Genomic DNA, 18,951 nt, shown 5'->3' with positions numbered 1-18,951 from the left:
CAGAGGTTTCAAACTGACCCCTAGAGCGTTCCATGAATAATCCTGGGTGCAGCTGTTCCCCAAGCAGCCGGCGTCCACGTGGAGATTTCACATCGTGTTTTGTGTCTTTGTCCTTGTCTGCTCTGCACATTATGTTCTGGCTCCAAGAATGTCAGCTCTTTGGGACAAATGCTGTCATGCCTATCAGTACAGAGTCTACAGGGTTGGATTTGGCCTCATAACTGGGGATCTTTGCTCTATTGTGATATAAATAATAAGCTAATGAACTTGTGGGAAAAGGTATCTTTGTTAATTATTCAAAAGCCTTATCTCTTTGAAAAAGATGCAGGCAGTGAAGTTCCCAGTAAATAAATGAAACTTCCAACAAGGTTATGGTAATACTGAAGTAAAGCAGAGCCAACATACCATACCTGCTGAAAAAGGAAGAGGTGGGAAATTAAAAATAGGAATAATCTAAATCTTTTGCCTCACTGCCCAGACAGTGGCAGGAAAGTGAGCTTGTATTTGAAACACAGAGCATCAAAATGGAGAAGCAAATTTACTTTACAGTCCTCCTTAAAAGGCTCTTTAATTCTTAATGCGGTCCTATAGTCAGGACATAACTGTCCTTTCATTACATAAAAATATAAGTGATTGCTGCCAAAAGTAATGTCAGAGCTGATGTACAAGCATCACAAACTTCTCCATTAGAAATTAGCTGAAATGCTTTTAGAAATTAGCTAATTAGCTTTTAATCATAGTTCTTGAGAAAAGTCTGCAGCTTGGATTTATAGCTGGTCACATTTGACTAATTTTTCATTATTTTGTTCTTTATAATTTTTTCCTGGAGCTCTCTGAAAACTCCTTCAATTCCATAGGGAATTAAAAGTGCAGGGGAAAGTTGTCTGACTGTTGCTAAGCAAGATATCTGCAGTGATTTGAAAAGGTGTTGAGCAACATCCAACACATGATTTTGAGCTTATTCTTAGGAAATATTCTCCAGTTTCACCCTGTGTCAAAGCCACACAGGTACTTGGCACAGGTGGAGATGGGCCTTGTGAGAGACACTGAGCTCACTTTGCCTTAAGGAATATTCACCCACAATATCCACAACTCCAGTGATTTCCCTGGGGAACTAGAGAGGCTTGACAGTTTTGTTTGTGCGCATGCATTTTTAAGTTTTAAATTTTTAACATTTGGAGCTTTAAGCATTTAATATTTTTTGTGTGCTGTAACACACATTTTTTCTCATTTCATTCTTGGCTTGTCGGTTTTGTTTGTGCGCATGCATTTTTAAGTTTTAAATTTTTAACATTTGGAGCTTTAAGCATTTAATATTTATTGTGTGCTGTAACACACACTTTTTTCTCATTTCATTCTTGGCTCGTCTGCTTACATAGGCAGAAGCACTCCCATGTCTCTGTGGCACTCAAGCCTGTGTTCAGCTACTGGAGATTCAGTTGAGGTTTTGGGGAACTTGACATAAGGGGCACACATTGTCCCATATCTCTCTCTTTTTTTTCTCTTTACCACAGAATAAAAGCATACTGTGGACATCACTGTTGATTGACTTCAAACACTGTGATTTAAATAATTGATTTTAATCATGGTTTGTTCAATAACCCAGGAAACCTTGATTACACTGACTGATTGTAACCTTGGATTACATTTAGATTTTTAATTATAAAATACTAATTGATAAACATGAGGGTACTTCATATCTGTACACATCTACTTAAACTAATATAGCTCTGCATAAAGTCATCATATTATTTAACATCTATATTTTTCCCTAACAACTATTTTTGGTAATGAGTTGTCAAACTCTATTTATTTGAATGAAAGTTGAAATTTTATTTAGAATGCATAAAGTATCTGTGGATATTTTTTACTTTCAGAAATTTGCTAGACACATGAAGAATGTAAATTAATTAAAATACATTTCAATTTTGGAATTTATATTTTTCAAGAGTCTGTAGCTTATAAAACTATTTACTTTGGATCACCATGACCTTAAAAATTTTGAAAGTGGGACATCTTATATACCCCAATTTTGGTCATAAATAGTAAAAGGGAAGCAAGTGTATTCCCTGTGTTTTCAGATCCCACTTCTAACACAGATTTATTTAAAACTTTCAATTTTAAATGAAATCCTTTATTTTTTAAATGTCACTATTTAATTCTCCATTTCTTTACTTTGAATTTGATTGTTATAACCTTGCATGGCAGCTTCATTTATGACTTAATACAGCATACAGTGGGTCTAAAATTTTACCCCATCCCCCTTTTAAGAATAAAAGAAGCAAATCAATGTTCATGACATGATAAAAGTTCAAGAAATTGTGCAAGCCCAAGCAGAGTTCCTTTCTGGCAAAAGCCATTAGATTGTGCCTAAGAATATGCAATTCTTTTAATGACACTGGCCAATTTGTATGATTGTTTCAAGATGATTTATTCTTTTGAAGAATGCTTGCAGTTTTTGAAGCATTTTTGTAATTTGAATTACTTTCTAGGATTAATTTTATTTCACTTTATGTCCTCACTCAGAAAAATGGGTAAATTACTCAAGTAGCCTCCATTTGCATAGCTGTTTCCTAGTTTATAAGGACTGGTATTGTACTGCTGCTTGTTAAATTGTGTTGAATCCTTCTCTGGAGGTCGAGAAGCTTTGTTAGAAACTGAACTTCGGGGTGATAGAGATAGAGCAGCAACTGTATTTAAAATATAGTTGTGGCAGGGCAGGAAGTTTGTGATTTATGAGTTTTCTGTCAGAAAATTCCTTTCAAAAAATAGCTGTTCTTCAGGAAGATGTTTGCAGTCCAGTTTCCCCATTTCTTTTGGATGCTTTTGTGTTACAGTGAATTGGACAATACTAAATATGTGTCAGTTCTTATTTGCCTGTGTGTAACCCCATCTTGAACTTGGAAATCAAAACACATCCATGCCCTTAGGTTTTAGTGGAGGAGTGCTACTCCAAAGCTAATTCCAAAGGAAGTTCTGGGGGAGGTGCAAGGAATTCCTCAGTAAATGGGTGTTGGATGAGGAGGGATCACTAGCTTGGAGAACACAACTATAGACGAGATCCCCAGGGACTGGAGTATCTGGGAATTGTCATGTTCAGAAAGCCTGCCAGGTAGTAAGTCAGGAATCAGAGGTCACTTCAAAAGAATGTGAAAAGTGAATTAGCTGTTAGCTAGACCTTAGTTTGCCATAATGTTATCTGGGCATAAAAACCTTCCTAAAGGTTGTCATAAGTTTTATTCTTATTTTGGGGAGTTTGCACCCTGTTGGAATTGCTTGTTTTCCAAGAGTAACAGCTGAAAATTATCCAAAATAGTCTGCAAATGAAGAGACACAATGTGCTATCCATGAACTGGGTGTTAAACAATGAAGCTCTGAGATAATGGTGCAATTCCCTTGGGGTAGTGTGAGTGGGAATTGTGACCTTGAATTCAGCAGGAGCTACCTGAGTACTGAAATGTGGTTAAAGAAATGATGGGATAAAAACTGACCTCAGCTTATATGTACTTGGCCCTGGTTTGTCCTTTAGAGTAATTTTACAGGTCGGGCTCTGGGGGTGCTGGGATGGGAAGAAACCCAAAAACTTTCTCTTTCTTTTATAGGACAATTAAAAACTCTTCTTTTCATTGCATGTAGTATGTTTGCTCTTTCTTTCTCCTCCTGTTTCATCCACCCTCTTATTCTCGGTTCAGATACCTGTGTGAAAGATTGGGTTGAAGAAGGAACTGGGATTGATGTAGTGGAAAAAGGTTAACTTGGTGATACAATTTTTTTTCAGAAACAGTTTGCTGGAGAAATGTGTCAGAAGGTCATTTGGTTTGGTCTCCTTTGGGAATGAGGAGTAGAAGGATGTGGAAATAAGGAGTTGCCTTTCCCTGTTAAACACTCAAATCAATACAGACCAGCTGGGGGTGGGGAGGAGCATTCAACCTCTGAATCACTTCAAATTAAATCAGGTGATGAAACAGCAATTTGCAGTAATCACAGAATCATTTAGGTTGGAAAAGATCTCTGAGATCATTGGGGCTCATGCCCCAATACCACTGTGCCAAGCAGACCATGCCACTGAGTGACACATCCGGCTTTCCTGAAACAGCTCCAGGGACGGCAACTCCAGCACCTCCCCCGGCAGTCCATTCCAGTGTCTAATCACACTTTCTCTGAGGAAATTCTTCCTAATGTCCAACATAAACCTACCCTGGTGCAGTTTAGATCATGAATAAAGATATTAAACAGGACTGGGCCCCACACTGGCCCTGGGGGACAGCACTAGTGACTGGTCTAATGATACATCCAAGATGTACAACAACGTGTTCCTTAAAAAGACAAGCCACTGTTGGGCACTCACATGGTTCCAGGGACTTGTGCTGCAAGCAAAGAATGCCAGTTCATGCCATTGGGATTTCTTTCCCTATTTAATCAACTAAAATAGTTTTATTTTCTCTAACTACTTGTTTTGAAAATATCAGTTTTTTCCCAACTTGCCATTTATAATAAACTGTCAAAGCTATACTGCACTTCCCATGGGAAATTTATTTCCCTCCATTGTATGAGCCCAGCCGCTTATTGTTAGATTTCAAGAGTACAAGGCTGCCTATGTGGGTTTGTTTTGCCTTCAGCAAAAGGGCAATAGTGAATTTGTTCTGACAAACATTTCCCATCCTTGCAGTGGCAAAGAGAAGGGGTTTGGCAGCAGATTTCCTGAGTTACATGCTCAGATTGAAATCCTGTATGTAAAATTCCCAATACTGTACGTCCTTCTCTGATTTCCAGAACTTATTACAGCCTCAGTGATCAAATGGTTATGGCTTTAAACTTTGAAAACGTTTGTCATGCTGGGAACACAGTGAGTTTGTATTTTTAGCTTTGACAGAACTATCTTGAAGATCTGGAAAAGCCTGCATGATATCCTCAAACCTTTCAATTTTAAAGCAAGGCTTTAGAAGGTGTTGCCTGATCTGTTGTTGAAGGGTGACTGAGAAAAAACTGTGGTCTCCCCACCTGTATGAGAAATTGTAATTGCACAACCTTCAAATTGCCACAGAAGAATTACAGGGATAAAAGTTGTTTTTCAAGGTGACTAAGAGCTATTTATACCTAGAGATTTCTTGACCTTGACTCCAGTGATAATATTTGCCTCTTTCATCGCTTCCAAATCACTGGCTCTTTAGGTCCAGCTATGTTTGACAATGTATTTCTGTGTAAGTCCAATGAAAACTTATTGTTTCTTTTTAAGTATTAAAAAAAAAAAAAAAAAACCCCCCCCCCCCAGTTCTTCTCTGCTTTTCCTGTTTCAGAACAGAAGCCTGCTGGTGCTGTCTTTGTAAAGCTCACGTATAAATGTTTTATAAGGAGGGGAAATAGTTATAAAAGGAGTGTAATAAGAGTACAAAATACCTGTGACCTGTGGGGATTGTGGCAGCTTCAGATTTTATCTACTGGATATGTTCTTCTAATGGCCATCAGGATTGAAATGAACTCTTTGGTGACTTAATTAAATCAGACTGCTATTAGCTTTGTTCACAGAGCTAACCCTGCATGGAGCAGAGCTGGTGTAATCATTCACATGACTTTGCATATCCCTCTTTATTAGGACAAAAGCACATAGAGATGGTTTCTCCTTCAAAAATCATATGGACAAGGAGAGAATGTGGGATAACGACATATTTGCTATTAAATTTGTAAAGCAATCCACATGGGAGCAGGTAAAGTCCTACTCTGTGTGCTGAGGGTTAATCCCAGAGCTGTATCAGCTCTGAGCTCACCTGTGCACTATTGGCTGAGAGCAGGGGAGGGAGGCAAAGGCAGAAAATCCACTGCTTAATTTAGACAGTGACAAATGGCTTGCTGTGCAGGATGCTTCACTCCTGGATGTCTGGGGTGGTGCAGATGCTAAAAAGGGAAACACGTTTTCTCATATCTTTACAAGCAAGGTGTCATGGCTGGCAGCTCAGCCTGACCTGTGTCTTTTAGTGGGGCTGCTAAAGGTAGTGGGAGAGTGGAGGTCTAAATCATATATTATATTATAGTGGCATGTCCTGTCCCCCCACTTTCCCATACTGGGCTGGCTGACTCCACAGCACAGTTCTTTTGTCCAGGCATTTTTCTTTTGTACCCAGACATGTCAAATATGACATATATCTGAGTGCATCTGGGAGCTGTACTGCTCTCTCTGCGTTTTAACCAGCACACTGCACTGTCTGCCTCCTCCTCTTTGTTATCTTGGCACTGCTGAATGTGTCATGTGCAAGGAATGGCAGTAAGGAAGGTGATATGGCGAAAAGAAAATGCAAGAAAGCTCAGATTCAAGGGGTGCAGTCTGTTAGACCCAGGTGTGAAACCAGAGAGCACCATGGTGGGAACCATTGTACACAAATTCAGGAAGGATTGTCAGGTTTTTCAGTCTGCTCTGGCATATGGTTGTGGACCACTACTCTTACCTCACAGCCCTTTTATTTGCAGCATTTGCTAGTTATAGGTTAGACAGATACAGATTGTGCTTAATGTGATACTGAGATCCTGCCTGCATACGCTGATGACATTCAGCCAAGGGCTTAAATGTGCCTCATGCAGGCCTGAGATCATAATGGCTTTTATTTGTAGAATTTGGATGAACAAATGGTCTTTTCTTAGCCCAGCCCAGCCCTATTCACTTTCTATTTTAGGAGATAATGATAATTGCAAGCTTTTCATGTATATACCCAACAGTTTTGTCAGAATTAAAATCAGATTTATTTAAAAGCCATCTCAGTCTAATACAGCAGTACTGGGCTATTAGTTTACTTTGCTTCTAGACATTCAACGTGTCTGTTGTATTAGCAGAATGGAAATTATGTTAATTCCCTTTTGCAAAACACTTCAAGGAACCCAGAAAGAGTGTAGATGTCATTGGTGCTATAGAATAATAAAAGGATGTTGCCAACCCTTGTATTAAACATGAGCACAATACTAAGTCTGGTGCTCAGACTTACTGTGATTTGGCTTACAAAGAAGCAATTAAACAGTCAGAGGTACTTCATGGATCCCTACTTCCCCCATGTATCTGGTTTTGGCATCAATAAAGATGCTGGACTAGGTGGACCTTTTGTGTAAGGCAGTTTCTCTATTCCCACTGCCTCAGAAATTAAGTGTTTTAAAAATCTATTTATTGATTCCATTTCTGAGAAATTTCAGCTTCACTGAAGTTTCCCAGACAAAAATGAAAACAGCTTGGAAAATACAGCAGATTTTTTTGGGGAAAATACAGCAGGGAATGCATCACTGTCTGCCAGGCCCCAGGTTGGCTATGGAGGCTGGCACACCAGGAGGAAGCAGGAATGCTAGGGAGCTGAGAAATGGGTGCTGGTTTAAAACTGCAGCTCAGCACCCACTGGGACTGGGGGGAGGATCTCATTTGCTCCCACAGTCAAGGTCACGTTGTATGGTTTCAGATTTAGCTTAAGGAAATGAGGGCTGGAAGGGACCTCAAGAGATGATGCAGTATCCTCCCCAAACCAAAGGCCAGATCAGCATGCCAAAGCCACTCTGACACGTGTTTGTCCCTTCCTCTCCCTGTGCTGGAAATTCCATAGCCTCCCATGGTGACCTGTTCCAGCCTTTGCTGTCATCACAGACTGGCATGGAGCCTTCAGCTGTCATGGCAGAGCAAAGGGATACATTACATGGTGTCACTCCTTGTCATTTCATGATTTCAGCTTGTAACATATGTCCTCTAGAGTAGAGTCCTGCTATTAGGACATCTCAGGGCTGCTTTTCAAGTCCAAGTTCTGTCAAAAGTCTGTGACTCACATTTTGTCACAAGATACCACCATGCTTAGTCCCCCTCCCCTCCTTTTTAGGGAATTTGAGAAGGAGAAGAATGCTGATAGGAAGAGAGACATGCAGTGGTGGATTCCTGGACAGCAGGAATGTGCAGCACATATTTGGGGTTCTTTTGGCCTGTTATCCAGCAAACCAAAGTCATGCCCTTTAGTCAAAAGGACTGACTCTGCTCTCATTATCAGTTGTGATAATAAACTTGGACTTGCCCTTTTGCAAGGCATGGTGTTGCCTGGGCTTAAACCCATGAGATGAAGGTTTTTGGGCTATACCTGCTCAGTCAGCTTGAGTGTTGGAGCCAGAGTGACGTTTTTCCTGCTGCCTGGGCTTTAACAGGTCACATTGCTCCGTTCTGTTTGTCTCCATTTCTTGTCATTTGTTGATGTTTCAGGCATTCACCAAAGGAACACCAAGTCTGGGAATAGTAATATCTGGGAAATCTTTTGTTCCAGGCTGTCTCTGTGGCTTCCATGAGTGGCTCAGCTGATGGGCATTCCCTTTCCACTTCACTGGGCTTCCAGGCCCTCCCCTCCCTCAGTGCTCCTGTCCCCTGAGGCTGGGCACAGAAGCACAACCCTTGCAGTTCAGTGCTGCCTGCCACATCAGTCTCTTCAGATCTTACCATGTGCTGGACTGCCCTTAACAGGAAATCTTTTTGAGCATTTTATGTTTGAAGGGAGAGGAATGGGGCTGAGCTAGAGATTTCTGATGTAACATGAGATATTGTGGCACCCCCTGGGACAGAGTGCTCCTGGCTCCTGGTTCCTCTTCTGCCATCAAGGTCCTCCAGGATTGATTGCAGTGAAAAGTGACTGCCAGGACAGTACCAAAACTCCTGAGCCAGAGTCCTTTTGCCTATTAGAGACCAGGAGAGCTTCCATTTCTCATAGCTGCAGGTGGACAGCAACACGGCCTCCCTGCAGCCCCTACTGCTGTCAGCCCTGCCCTGTGTTTTGAAAATATCAGTGTGTGTGCCCTGCAGGAAGGTGTGTGCCAGGGCTGTCCCTGGAGGCTGTCCCTGGAGCAGGGTGTGCACCCTGGGCTGTCCCTGGAGGCTGTCCCTGCAGGAAGGTGTGTGCCAGGGCTGTCCCTGGAGGCTGTCCCTGGAGCAAGGTGTATGCCCGGGGCTATCCCTGGAGCAAGGTGTATGCCCGGGGCTATCCCTGGAGCAAGGTGTATGCCCTGGGCTGTCCCTGGAGCAGGGGGTGTACCCTGGGCTGTTCCTGGAGGCTGTCCCTGGAGCAGGGTGTGCCCCCTGGGCTGTCCCTGGAGGCTGTCCCTGGAGCAAGGTGTATGCCCTGGGCTGTCCCTGGAGCAGGGTGTGTACCCTGGGCTGTTCCTGGAGGCTGTCCCTGGAGCAGGGTGTGTGCCCTGGGCTGTCCCTGGAGGAAGGTGTGTGCCCTGTCCCTGTGCCACAGGCGGGGCTCTGCTGCCACCCAACGGGGACAGGACGAGTCCTGTGCCGCTCGCTCAGCTCCGTGCAAGCTCTCGGCGTCTCGCTAAAGCAGAACCACAGACAGCGGTTGCTGTAGAAGACAGGAACTTTCTGCCGTGAGGACTTTTTGGTGGCTTGTTCCTGAAAGAACTGAAGTTTGTACAGAGCGTGCCAGGTGGTCTTTGAATCATAAAGAGCATGAAAAACAGAAGTACTTTCCCTCTTCTGCTGAGAATGTCTATAAAGAGAAAGGTTGAGTCTTTGTGCAGGACCTGGGAAGGGTTTAAGGAAAGGAAGATGTACCTTTGCACTGCTGTACAGTTCATCCCTTTGGCTACCAAATGCTGTGACAGGTGGGCAGTTAATTAAGGTTAATGAACCAAGTAGCTGACAACAAATGCATCTGTTTGCTTGTTTGCAGATTGTGCTGGCTGTGGAAGAGACATCAAAAATGGACAAGCATTGCTAGCCCTGGATAAGCAGTGGCACCTGGGCTGCTTTAAGTGCAAGGCCTGTGGGAAGGTCCTGACTGGGGAATACATCAGCAAGTGAGTAACCTCTGCTTCTCTTCTGAACTCATGGCACAGTTTGAGCTGCTAGCAGCGAAGAGATTGCAGCAAAATTCACATCTGGAAGTCCTGTTTTGACCACCTTTCCATATACACCAGTCTTTGTTCCCAGTGAGAGCTGAACTGGGAAAGTGAACTGCAAAGTGCTACTGAAAGGTGATGTTTAATGACACCAGTCTGAAAGAGGTATAATTCCACATTCCCATAGAGAATTGGGAGTTTGTTGCACATGTTTTCTGTAGTAGCCAGATAAAGCATTGTGTAATTTTGCTTTCCAACATGTGATTTTGAGGGAAAAAATAGGAATTTGTGCATTTCTTATCTTTGCTAGATAAAAGAGTAAATGTGATGGAGTAATTGACCTGACATTGTATTTCTTATCTCCATAAAAGAAACTAATGAAGAGGGTTTTGAGTGAAAGAAGGTGTAGAGGAAGAGAATAGGGAAATGATAAAAGAGCAGAAATGAAGATACACATTTTTCCCCCCTTCAAGCATATAGCAAAGAGAAAAAATAAGGAAACAATGTACATTTCACAAATCTGTCATTTGGATGTGTGTAATATTTATAAGAAGTAGCATCTGTAATTTCTCAAAAAAAAAAAATCTGGTGCCTGAGAAATTCTCCTGGGCTGACTAGTGTTTCCACTTTTACTGTATGTTCCTTGTTCACACTAAAATACTACATTACCTTACACTTAAAAGTAACTGCTTATAGCCTTGCAGCCTACCAAAGGCTTTTTTTTTTTTTTTTCTGAAGTGAACAAAAACTGTCTGTTTGTGATAGACTGTGATTTCCTCTCAACCCCAGAGACAGTTACACTGATTCCCTGGAACTGCACCACCTGTAGGTGTAGAGAGTCTGCTCTAAAAAAGGAGGATTACTTCAGTAGTTTGTCCTGGATGCCTTCTCTTGATAGAAGTTTAAGGAATAATTCTAAGAGGCATTAGTGAGAATATGATTTTTGTTTCTTGTACTAAAAGCGTTTCCCTTGAACTCTCCCCATTTACCTGCGTCTGTGTGTAGGAGTTGCAAACTGAAGACAAATGAAGAGAGTAAGTCATGCTGTAACCTGTTTAACAAGAAGTGGTTTGTAATTTGTGAATTTTCTTTTTCAGAGATGGTGCTCCTTACTGTGAAAAGGACTACCAAGTTCTTTTTGGAGTCAAGTGTGAAGCATGTCACCAGTTCATTACTGGGAAAGTCCTAGAGGTAGGTGTTTGTGAATTAGAGTTTATGAAGAATTGAGACACCCATTATGTTCTCCCATAACTGCAGAGAATACAAAAATTCTCATAGAAAGGCTTCCTGCTGATTCTAGAACAAAGTTGCTGATTTTCAGAATTATTTTCAGTTTTAGTTTTGCAGTCATCAGTGTGTGATATAGAATTAATTGCACTAGTTTCTATCTGCAAAGCATATTGCACTGCTTATTTTGTCAGATGTAATATATTTACAGAATTAATTTGAGTACTGGAATCACTTTTGGCAACCATAAGTTTGTCAGAACTTACCACATGAGATTTACACATGATCTGGATGATGCTGAGAAGGTGAGAGGGAGAAATGTGCTGGAGAGGTAAATTATGTGTTGAGAAATGAGAAGGCAGAAACCATCTGAATAATCTCTTTTGCTGGCTCTCATTTGGAGTCCTCAACGTTCTCATTGAGACCAGTCAAATCTTTTTAGAGATGTCAGCACCAGCCTCCATCTGTCATGGCTCTGGTAAGTCCCCTTTGAGCTGGAATCCTTGAACTATGCTTGGGTTCCTCTGTGTCATGACTGAATTGTTTAAGGGGCCAAAACACAAAGGACCTTCCTTGTCACTGAGATATGAGAAACAAAACTCTTGTCCCTGTAGGAAATTCTGCTCAGTGGAAAGAACCTAAGCATTGAGCTCAGGTCAGGAGCTGGAATATGTGTTTTTGAGCAAATAACTGAGAATATACCTGAAAGTGTCACAAAAAATAGAAGCAGCTGGAAGTTGCAAGAGACAGTGTGTTACAGGTTCCCTTCTTTGTGTCCCATCTACTACACATGTAAGACTCTGTCAGACCTATTGCGAGAAGTTTCAGGTTTGACATAAGAAAGTATTGTGATTTTAGTTGAGGAGGTTTCTCTGGTTCAGCATTCAGAGTATGAACCAGTCACCATGAGGGACTCAGAGTTCCTGTGGGCACCCTGAGCATTTGGAAGAATGCACTGGAAGGATGCACAGCTCTTTCATTAGCCAGACTCTCAGCTCACCTCCTTTGAAATGTGTATCTAATTCCTTTGGAGACCTGCACAGATAATTACTGAGAGCAGCCTGGGTTTTCCCCTGGGTAGGAAGGCTGTGTCTCTGGCTTTCTTCTTCTGGCCTGCCACATCTGCTTATCTATTCCTGTCTCCTGATGAGTTTTTGAAATTTAGCATTGTGTGTTGGAGACACCGTAGTTGCAATGCTGTGCAGGAAGCTCTGCAGGAGAGAAGTAATTGGATTTGTGAGATTGGGAAACATAAAATAATTCTAAAATTGTTTTAGGTGTATATGACAGTTGCTGTATATGACAGCAATGCAACCTATTCAGATCAAAATGACAAAAGAGTCATTGGAGTCTGTGGAGGGCTGGGAAGAAATAAACTATTTCTATCTGGAGCATTTTGTGAAGTAGCTGTGAATATAGTAAGGTTCACTCATGTTACTCTACCTAGCATCAGTGAGGAAGAAACCTAACTGTTTGAGGGGTCATGAGCTGGATATCAGAACTGGATAAACTGAGACTAAGGAAAGATTACTTCAATTGACCTGGAACTTGGCTGTCCATCATAATTTAAGGTAACATTTCAGGGATGTATCCCAGAAACTTGGTGCTCATTTTGGCCCCAAGGTGAGTTTCTCACTTCATAGTTCTTATTCTTCTATGGCAATTTATTATCAGAAGATGAGACAGCATTTGCTGCAGAAAGGAAGCATGTCCAAACTCTTACAAGGGTGTCCCTCATCTAAGAGTCAAATCAGATAAAAAAGATAAAGTTTTTTTCTATGTAACCTGGCCCCTGCAGCATCAGACTTTTCTGATGAATTAGAAACAGAACTTTTGAATGATCTTGTCAGTAATGGAAACCTTAAGCATGCTGAGTTCTGGTTACTGAGACTATAAATTTTACTTGAATATTTATGGCTCACAGTGGTTATCAGAGACACAAATCAAAATACTGCAGCAGAGGGCAGCAGTGGTTCTTAACACATAACTGAGACAAAACTCCTCGATGGCCTGTAGAAGTTGTGTTGCTCTGACTGCTGTCTGTAAGGTGTAGGCTGGCCGAGTCATAAAAAAATTTTCACCAAAAAAAATTAGCATTGTGTAGCCAGGGAGGCCATTCAGACACTGTCTTCACTGAATTGCAGTGTGTATTAGCATCTTGGATAGTCCATGATTAAAGTTCTGCAAGTATCATCTGGGAATGCAGATGCAGGATTCAGACACTCTGTGTATTTTAAGTGGTGCTGGAAAAGTTTGGAAGATACAGGTGAGCAGCTACTCTTGTTCAACAATCAGAGCAGTTTGTCACAACTGTGGGCTTGTTTAGTGGCTCCTCACTGTCAGAGGTACACAAAGTTCCAAAGGGGCAGTACTAAATACTGCCTCGAAATATGACTCAAGGAATTAATAAGTCAGAAGCTAGCATGAGAAAATCATGTGTCAGCACGTGTGTGTGTCCCCTTGGGCAGGAGAGGTCATCTGAAGGATGGGGTCAGAGCATGACATAAATCTTCTGCTAATAACGGAGATGAGGTCGGAAGCAGCCACAGGAGATAATTCACAGAACAGGAAGCCACAGTTCAGAGAGGGCTGCAGACCTGTTTGAGGCAGGACAATTAACAATCTCCTTATCCTGTGTGGAAATCACCCACAACCTTTCAGTTCACCTGAAGTTTTCATTTAGATGAAGCTTGAGATCTTCACAGGAGGATTAGTGTCTTCCCTCTTTGTTTTCTTTGGCAATGTTTCTTTGGGAAATTTGGGTATTTTTGATGATTTATATCATGTGGGTTGTCTTGTTCTGCTGTTTCCCCCTTGAGAAGGAAACGGTATTCTTGGTGTGAAGTAGCACCCTTACTGGAATTGTCTAGGTAGAGGTTATGTCTGCCCAGCCCAAATTATGCCTACTAACATGCAGTCAGAAAAAAACCCAAAACACTATTTTGCCTTTGTTAATAAAAATTATTGTAGCAAATGTCCTGTAGTAAATGTAGCGATTTATTTGTCAATAAAATAATTCATTATGTCAGAAGCAGAGTCTGCTATCTCATCTTCTTCATCCAAAGAAATTATTAGAAGTGGTTGAAGGGAATTATATGGTACATTGTGTACAAACACTTCCCTCTAATGGATCAGAAGTGATTAGCAGCAAGCCACTTTGGTGCTGCTTTATTTTCTGCTTATTCTTATTACATCCAGGGCAGTCTGTAGAAAAACTGGACAGATGAAAGCATGAAAATTAACTTTGGGTTCACAGGGGCTGGTGCTGTCTATTTTACCCCTACAAGTCTATTTCACTTATTTTTTTATTTAAAGAGAAGTTGAGATTCTTTGCAACATTTCAGACTTGCAACTTCTGCTTGTTTTGTCCCTCAGTATGGCTTTAGCACCTCTGAGAAAGTCAGATTTTTCAGTCTCCTACAATGAAGAGCCAGCAAGAGAGACAGCCAGTCCTCATGTGGACCTAAGAGGCTTCATCTCAGAAGCAGCTATGCTGTGCTCCTGGAGCACCCTCAACAAAATCCATCAGAAAAGCCAAGGTTTGGGTTCAGACCAAGATTCAAGGACAGACTCCCTCCAGCCACACTGCAGAGGTGATCCCTTTGCTCAGTTAGGAAGTCCATTAGGAGAAAGACAGGACTTTGCTAATATCCCCAAATCATGGAGGAATGCTGTTGTTTTCTAGGCTATAGATGTAACAACTTTCAGTAGCCATGGAAATATGCAGGAAAAATACCATGTGCATTTAAGGCAGCTCAGATATTTCTGATGTATTATTTGGCCCATTGCTTTCTGTGACAAATACTCACAGATGAGAGATGAGTGCATGCCAACACAATAAATGTGGTAAATGCCCAATATGAAATAGATATTGCAACTTTCTTGAGCATACTGGATACTTTAATGCTTGAGATTTCAGGAAATGTTGCCAAGGCAACAGAGATCAGTGCTCTTCCTTGGATTTCTCTAGCAGAAAGGAATCTTTAGTTACGAAAAATTACTCTTTTCCCATTAACTCTTGTAAAAAACGTTTTTAGCAGGCAGTAACAGCATAGTGAGAGTGAAGACTTTATACAGACTTCCCACTGAGCAATGGTTTTCATAGCTTCAGCGTTTGCCTCTTGAAAGATGCCTGTCTAATCCTAAATCTGCAAATTTCTGTGCAGCTCCACAAGACTTGACCATGCATTTAGCCATTTGAAAGATGTCAACCTAAATGATTTTTGTCTAATTTGTTTTCCATACACAGTATAACTGCTACTCCAGGGCTTAACTCAAAATATGTGAAATCATTGAGAAGCTTCCAGCTGACTTCAGAAAATGGTGGATCATCCATGTATTCCACCTTTGCTTATCTAAAATGTCTTACAACACTTCTAAGCAGTATTCTCTTAGCTCTGCAAAAGAAGACATGAGGGCAGAAAAAGGTGGATACTTTGCATGAAATTGTACTAAAAGATTGAGAGTAAGATCGAGTTTTTTACAGTTTTCACCTTTTCCAGCTATAACTGATATGAACAGGATTTGATCTCAGGATCTTGACCATCTTGCTACTTCACACATTTATTTTTATAATGCTTTTTGCTTAATATTAATTAGGAATAAAAAAAAAAAAAGGCTATTGTGTGATTTCTCCTGGCTGTGCATAGCTCTAGTTCCTACTCGAGGGGCTGCTGCCTGCCCTGGGTTTGCTTCCTGTGCACTGCTGAATCTTGCACCCCACCTTGTAAGCAGTGGCACAGTGCCATTTTCACAGATGGACCTGAAAAGAGTCCAGGCCACCAGAAGGGTCCCTTGATTTCAGACTGCAAGGTCAGGTCAAGTTCTAAATATGTTTGTGATGCTGTAATTTATGCTGAGCTGCTCCTGATTTTAAAGAGGAGTAGTAATTTAAGATGTGGTACTTAACATGAATGAAGTTTAGTACTTGTATATACTGTTACTGAAATTGCTAGAATTTTAAGACGTCTTGTCTGTGCTGTAACTAATTCTGAAAGATGTCAATTCTGACACACCTTGACTTCTGAAGTTAGAAGGAAATAACACTAATTATGCAAGGAGAAAAACAAACAAACTGTGAAAGCTGCTACATTTGTCTAAGAAAATTGTATCTGTATTTAAGAGGCAAATAATGAGACCCAGAAGAGCCTGTAAGTTTCTTCAGATGTTGTTTTCAGAGCTAGATTTAGAAACCTGTCCTGTGAGGGATTCAAAGAAGTTTCTGCTGATTCTTTAGACATGAATGAATCTGTTCTAAGTACTAAATAAATAAACAAATAAATATCATCACAGAACAACCTTGCTGGTTCCAATACAAACTGTAAATTAATTTTTTGAACAATGCCTGTCTATGTTGTTGAAGTGTTGCCTCCTGCAAACACTCACCCATGTCAGCAGCTCTGCTCCTGTGAGTATTAGCATTCAGATGCTGCAGTTGATTGACTTTCAGAGACACCCAGCAGATTGCTTGTTTAAGTAATCTGTTCTAAGGAGACTTAGGCTCATAGTTCATGTGAAAACATCATCCTTCTCTGCAGAGATCCATGGACAAAGTTTTGTTAGGTACTTCAGTACAGTCATGTATCTGGTCCTGTGTTTTTAAAACACTTTTTAGATTGAGGAGCCATTTAGGGAATCTCTTAAACTGAGATTTATTTCAATTCTATCAGAAATGTTAAATGAAAAAGTAGCATATATTCTTCTGCCAAATAAAGTATTTAGCAAGGCTGTTTTCATAACAATAATACAGGAAGTATCACAAAATATTTAATTAACTGGATTTTAATGATGCAACCTGTACTGGTAATACAGGTTGATGTGAAGTAAAAGTTCAAACACTTTTATAAATGAAGCAATTGATGAACCAGAGACTGATGATAGGATGGATCCAAAGAGTGTATTAAAGTTGTGGAAAAATAATATCCCTGAAGAATGCACTACCATTCTGTTTTCACAGCATTAGGTATCTTCTGCCTTAGGTGTCTTACAGGCACGGGAGAGACTTTGCTCTCAACCAGTATCTCCTACACACACCAAAATAATCCAGGGGAAACAGCGACATAGCGTATGAGAGGCAGCAGTAGGGTTCAATGTATGATTTGTTAGTTCTGCGATTTGCTTTGTTTGTGTTTAATTTTACTGCCTTTAGAATAAAGGAGAAAATGTGACCATGTTGCTTGAACATCGCAGGTAAATGCTAACAAAAGCACAAGCACATGCTGTGGTCATTTGCCCTCTTAGTCAGGTGTGTACAAAAGAGCACAGGATCTTTTTGATTGTGGAAGATACCTGGGAGAGATCAGATAGGGTCAGAGCACAGAGGCCATTGAAAACTCCTGCAGTGTTCCTAGAGTGTGCCTGAAGCATGCTCTCACTCCAAAATGTGCAAACAGGATCAAGGCATACAGGTACCAGTGGGAAGTGGCCCCAGCACTCGGGCTGCATCAGTCTGAATTGGGCTAGAGTACAATCTCAGTGAAACTCCGTGTTTGTAACAGAACTAGACCAACACCCAGGCGGCTGTATAAATTCTTCAGAAGCTGTGGAAGTAATATTTAATAACTTCCAGAGGAGAAGAGTGCCGAGTTCGAAGTCAGCAGACACCTCTCCCCAAGGGGAAAATGTGAATTGTGCGGCCTTCAACCAGTGCCCCACAGGAGTGCTGAGGAACGGCCCGGCCCGGCCCTGCCTGGCCCGGGGTGCTTTTCCTTTTCCTTTTCCTTTTCCTGAGTGGGATGGCCGGGTGGGTTTAGTGGCAGGGAGGGCGATGTGCTGGCTCTGGTGGGTGTGTGCAGGAGCAGCAGCAGGAGGAGGAGGAGGAGGAGGCGGCTCCGGGCTGCGTGCAGCTCCAGGCTCAGCAGAGCCCGCGGCACCGCTCTGCTCCTGCCCGAGCCCCAGCGGAGCTGAGGAGGAAATGGAGCTGGAGTGAAAAAACCCCTCAAAGGTAAACAAAGCCCTCGCTGTGAAAGCAGAGCTGGGCTGGAAAGGGCCATGGCTGGCCTGGGGAGGGCAGGGGCGCAGCTTTGGGATGGGGCTGAATGGCTTGCCAGGGCATCGTAATGGGTACTTGTACTTGTGTTCTTGTGCACCAGAAGGAATTTTTTTTTTTTTTAAAGGCTGTGTGTAATTGTGTGGTTTAGATAAAGAGAGTGCAGCTACTTTTAAAGTGCCAGGAAGAGAGGAGAATGGCACAGAGCTTGGGCTGTTTCTGATTGCAACTGATTGCTGTGCATGGAGGAAAAATGTGATTCTCTACCTTAAATAATTCTTCATAGAGTTTCTTGGCTCTTTCGATCACTTTGGAGATTTTTTTTGCATAGAAATAAGATTAGCATTTGTTTCTAGTTTCCTTGTGTTTTTGCTGAGAAATGTGTTTTATCAGTTAATGTGGAGTGCTGGTTTTTTTTTTTTTTTCTTAATGTGGGGTTTGCTTGGATAAAAACAGGGAAATGAAAAGTTCAATAATAACTCAAAATATGGATAAATGGTTCAGACAGGTTGCCTATGTAGCTGAGTAGCAGCATACATATAACTTAATTTAGACTACCCTTCCCTGATGAAAAATAAATACCCTGCTGTAATTACTGAGAGCACACCAGGCACAAGATCAAAAATCTAGAATAAATATATCTGTACTAAAACAATAAAAATTGCTTGATGTAAAAATCTTTCTAACAGGATATTAGTGATTTCCCCCCATCAGAAACTGAATTTGGCAGGAGGGGTATCTGTCTGTACTAAAACAATAAAAATTGCTTGATGTAAAAATCTTTCTAACAGGATTTTAGTGATTTCCCCCATCAGAAATTGAATTTGGCAGGAGGGGTATCTATAGTTGGGAAGGACTTGATTTATAAGTATGTGAAGTTGACAGAGCCCTAA

General features: G+C 41.4%; 1 protein-coding gene across 16 annotated transcripts in view; it reads left to right on the top strand.

Moving 5' to 3' along the window:
- The window catches only part of ABLIM1 (actin binding LIM protein 1), a 191,157-nt gene that overhangs the window by 107,897 nt on the left and 64,309 nt on the right, over nucleotides 1-18,951 (top strand). For all 16 annotated transcript variants that reach the window (XM_041415801.1, XM_041415813.1, XM_041415810.1 and 13 more), the window contains exons 5-6: nucleotides 9,675-9,801; nucleotides 10,941-11,034. In XM_041415801.1, coding sequence (XP_041271735.1) covers nucleotides 9,675-9,801; nucleotides 10,941-11,034 — 221 coding nt within the window. The remainder of the gene's footprint in view (nucleotides 1-9,674; nucleotides 9,802-10,940; nucleotides 11,035-18,951) is intronic.

This window comes from Onychostruthus taczanowskii, unplaced genomic scaffold, assembly GCF_017590055.1.
Source record: "Onychostruthus taczanowskii isolate IOZ18803 unplaced genomic scaffold, ASM1759005v1 scaffold5, whole genome shotgun sequence".
In the NCBI taxonomy this organism is placed as follows: Eukaryota; Metazoa; Chordata; class Aves; order Passeriformes; family Passeridae; genus Onychostruthus; species Onychostruthus taczanowskii.
This window is presented reverse-complemented; position numbering and strand designations above follow the sequence as displayed.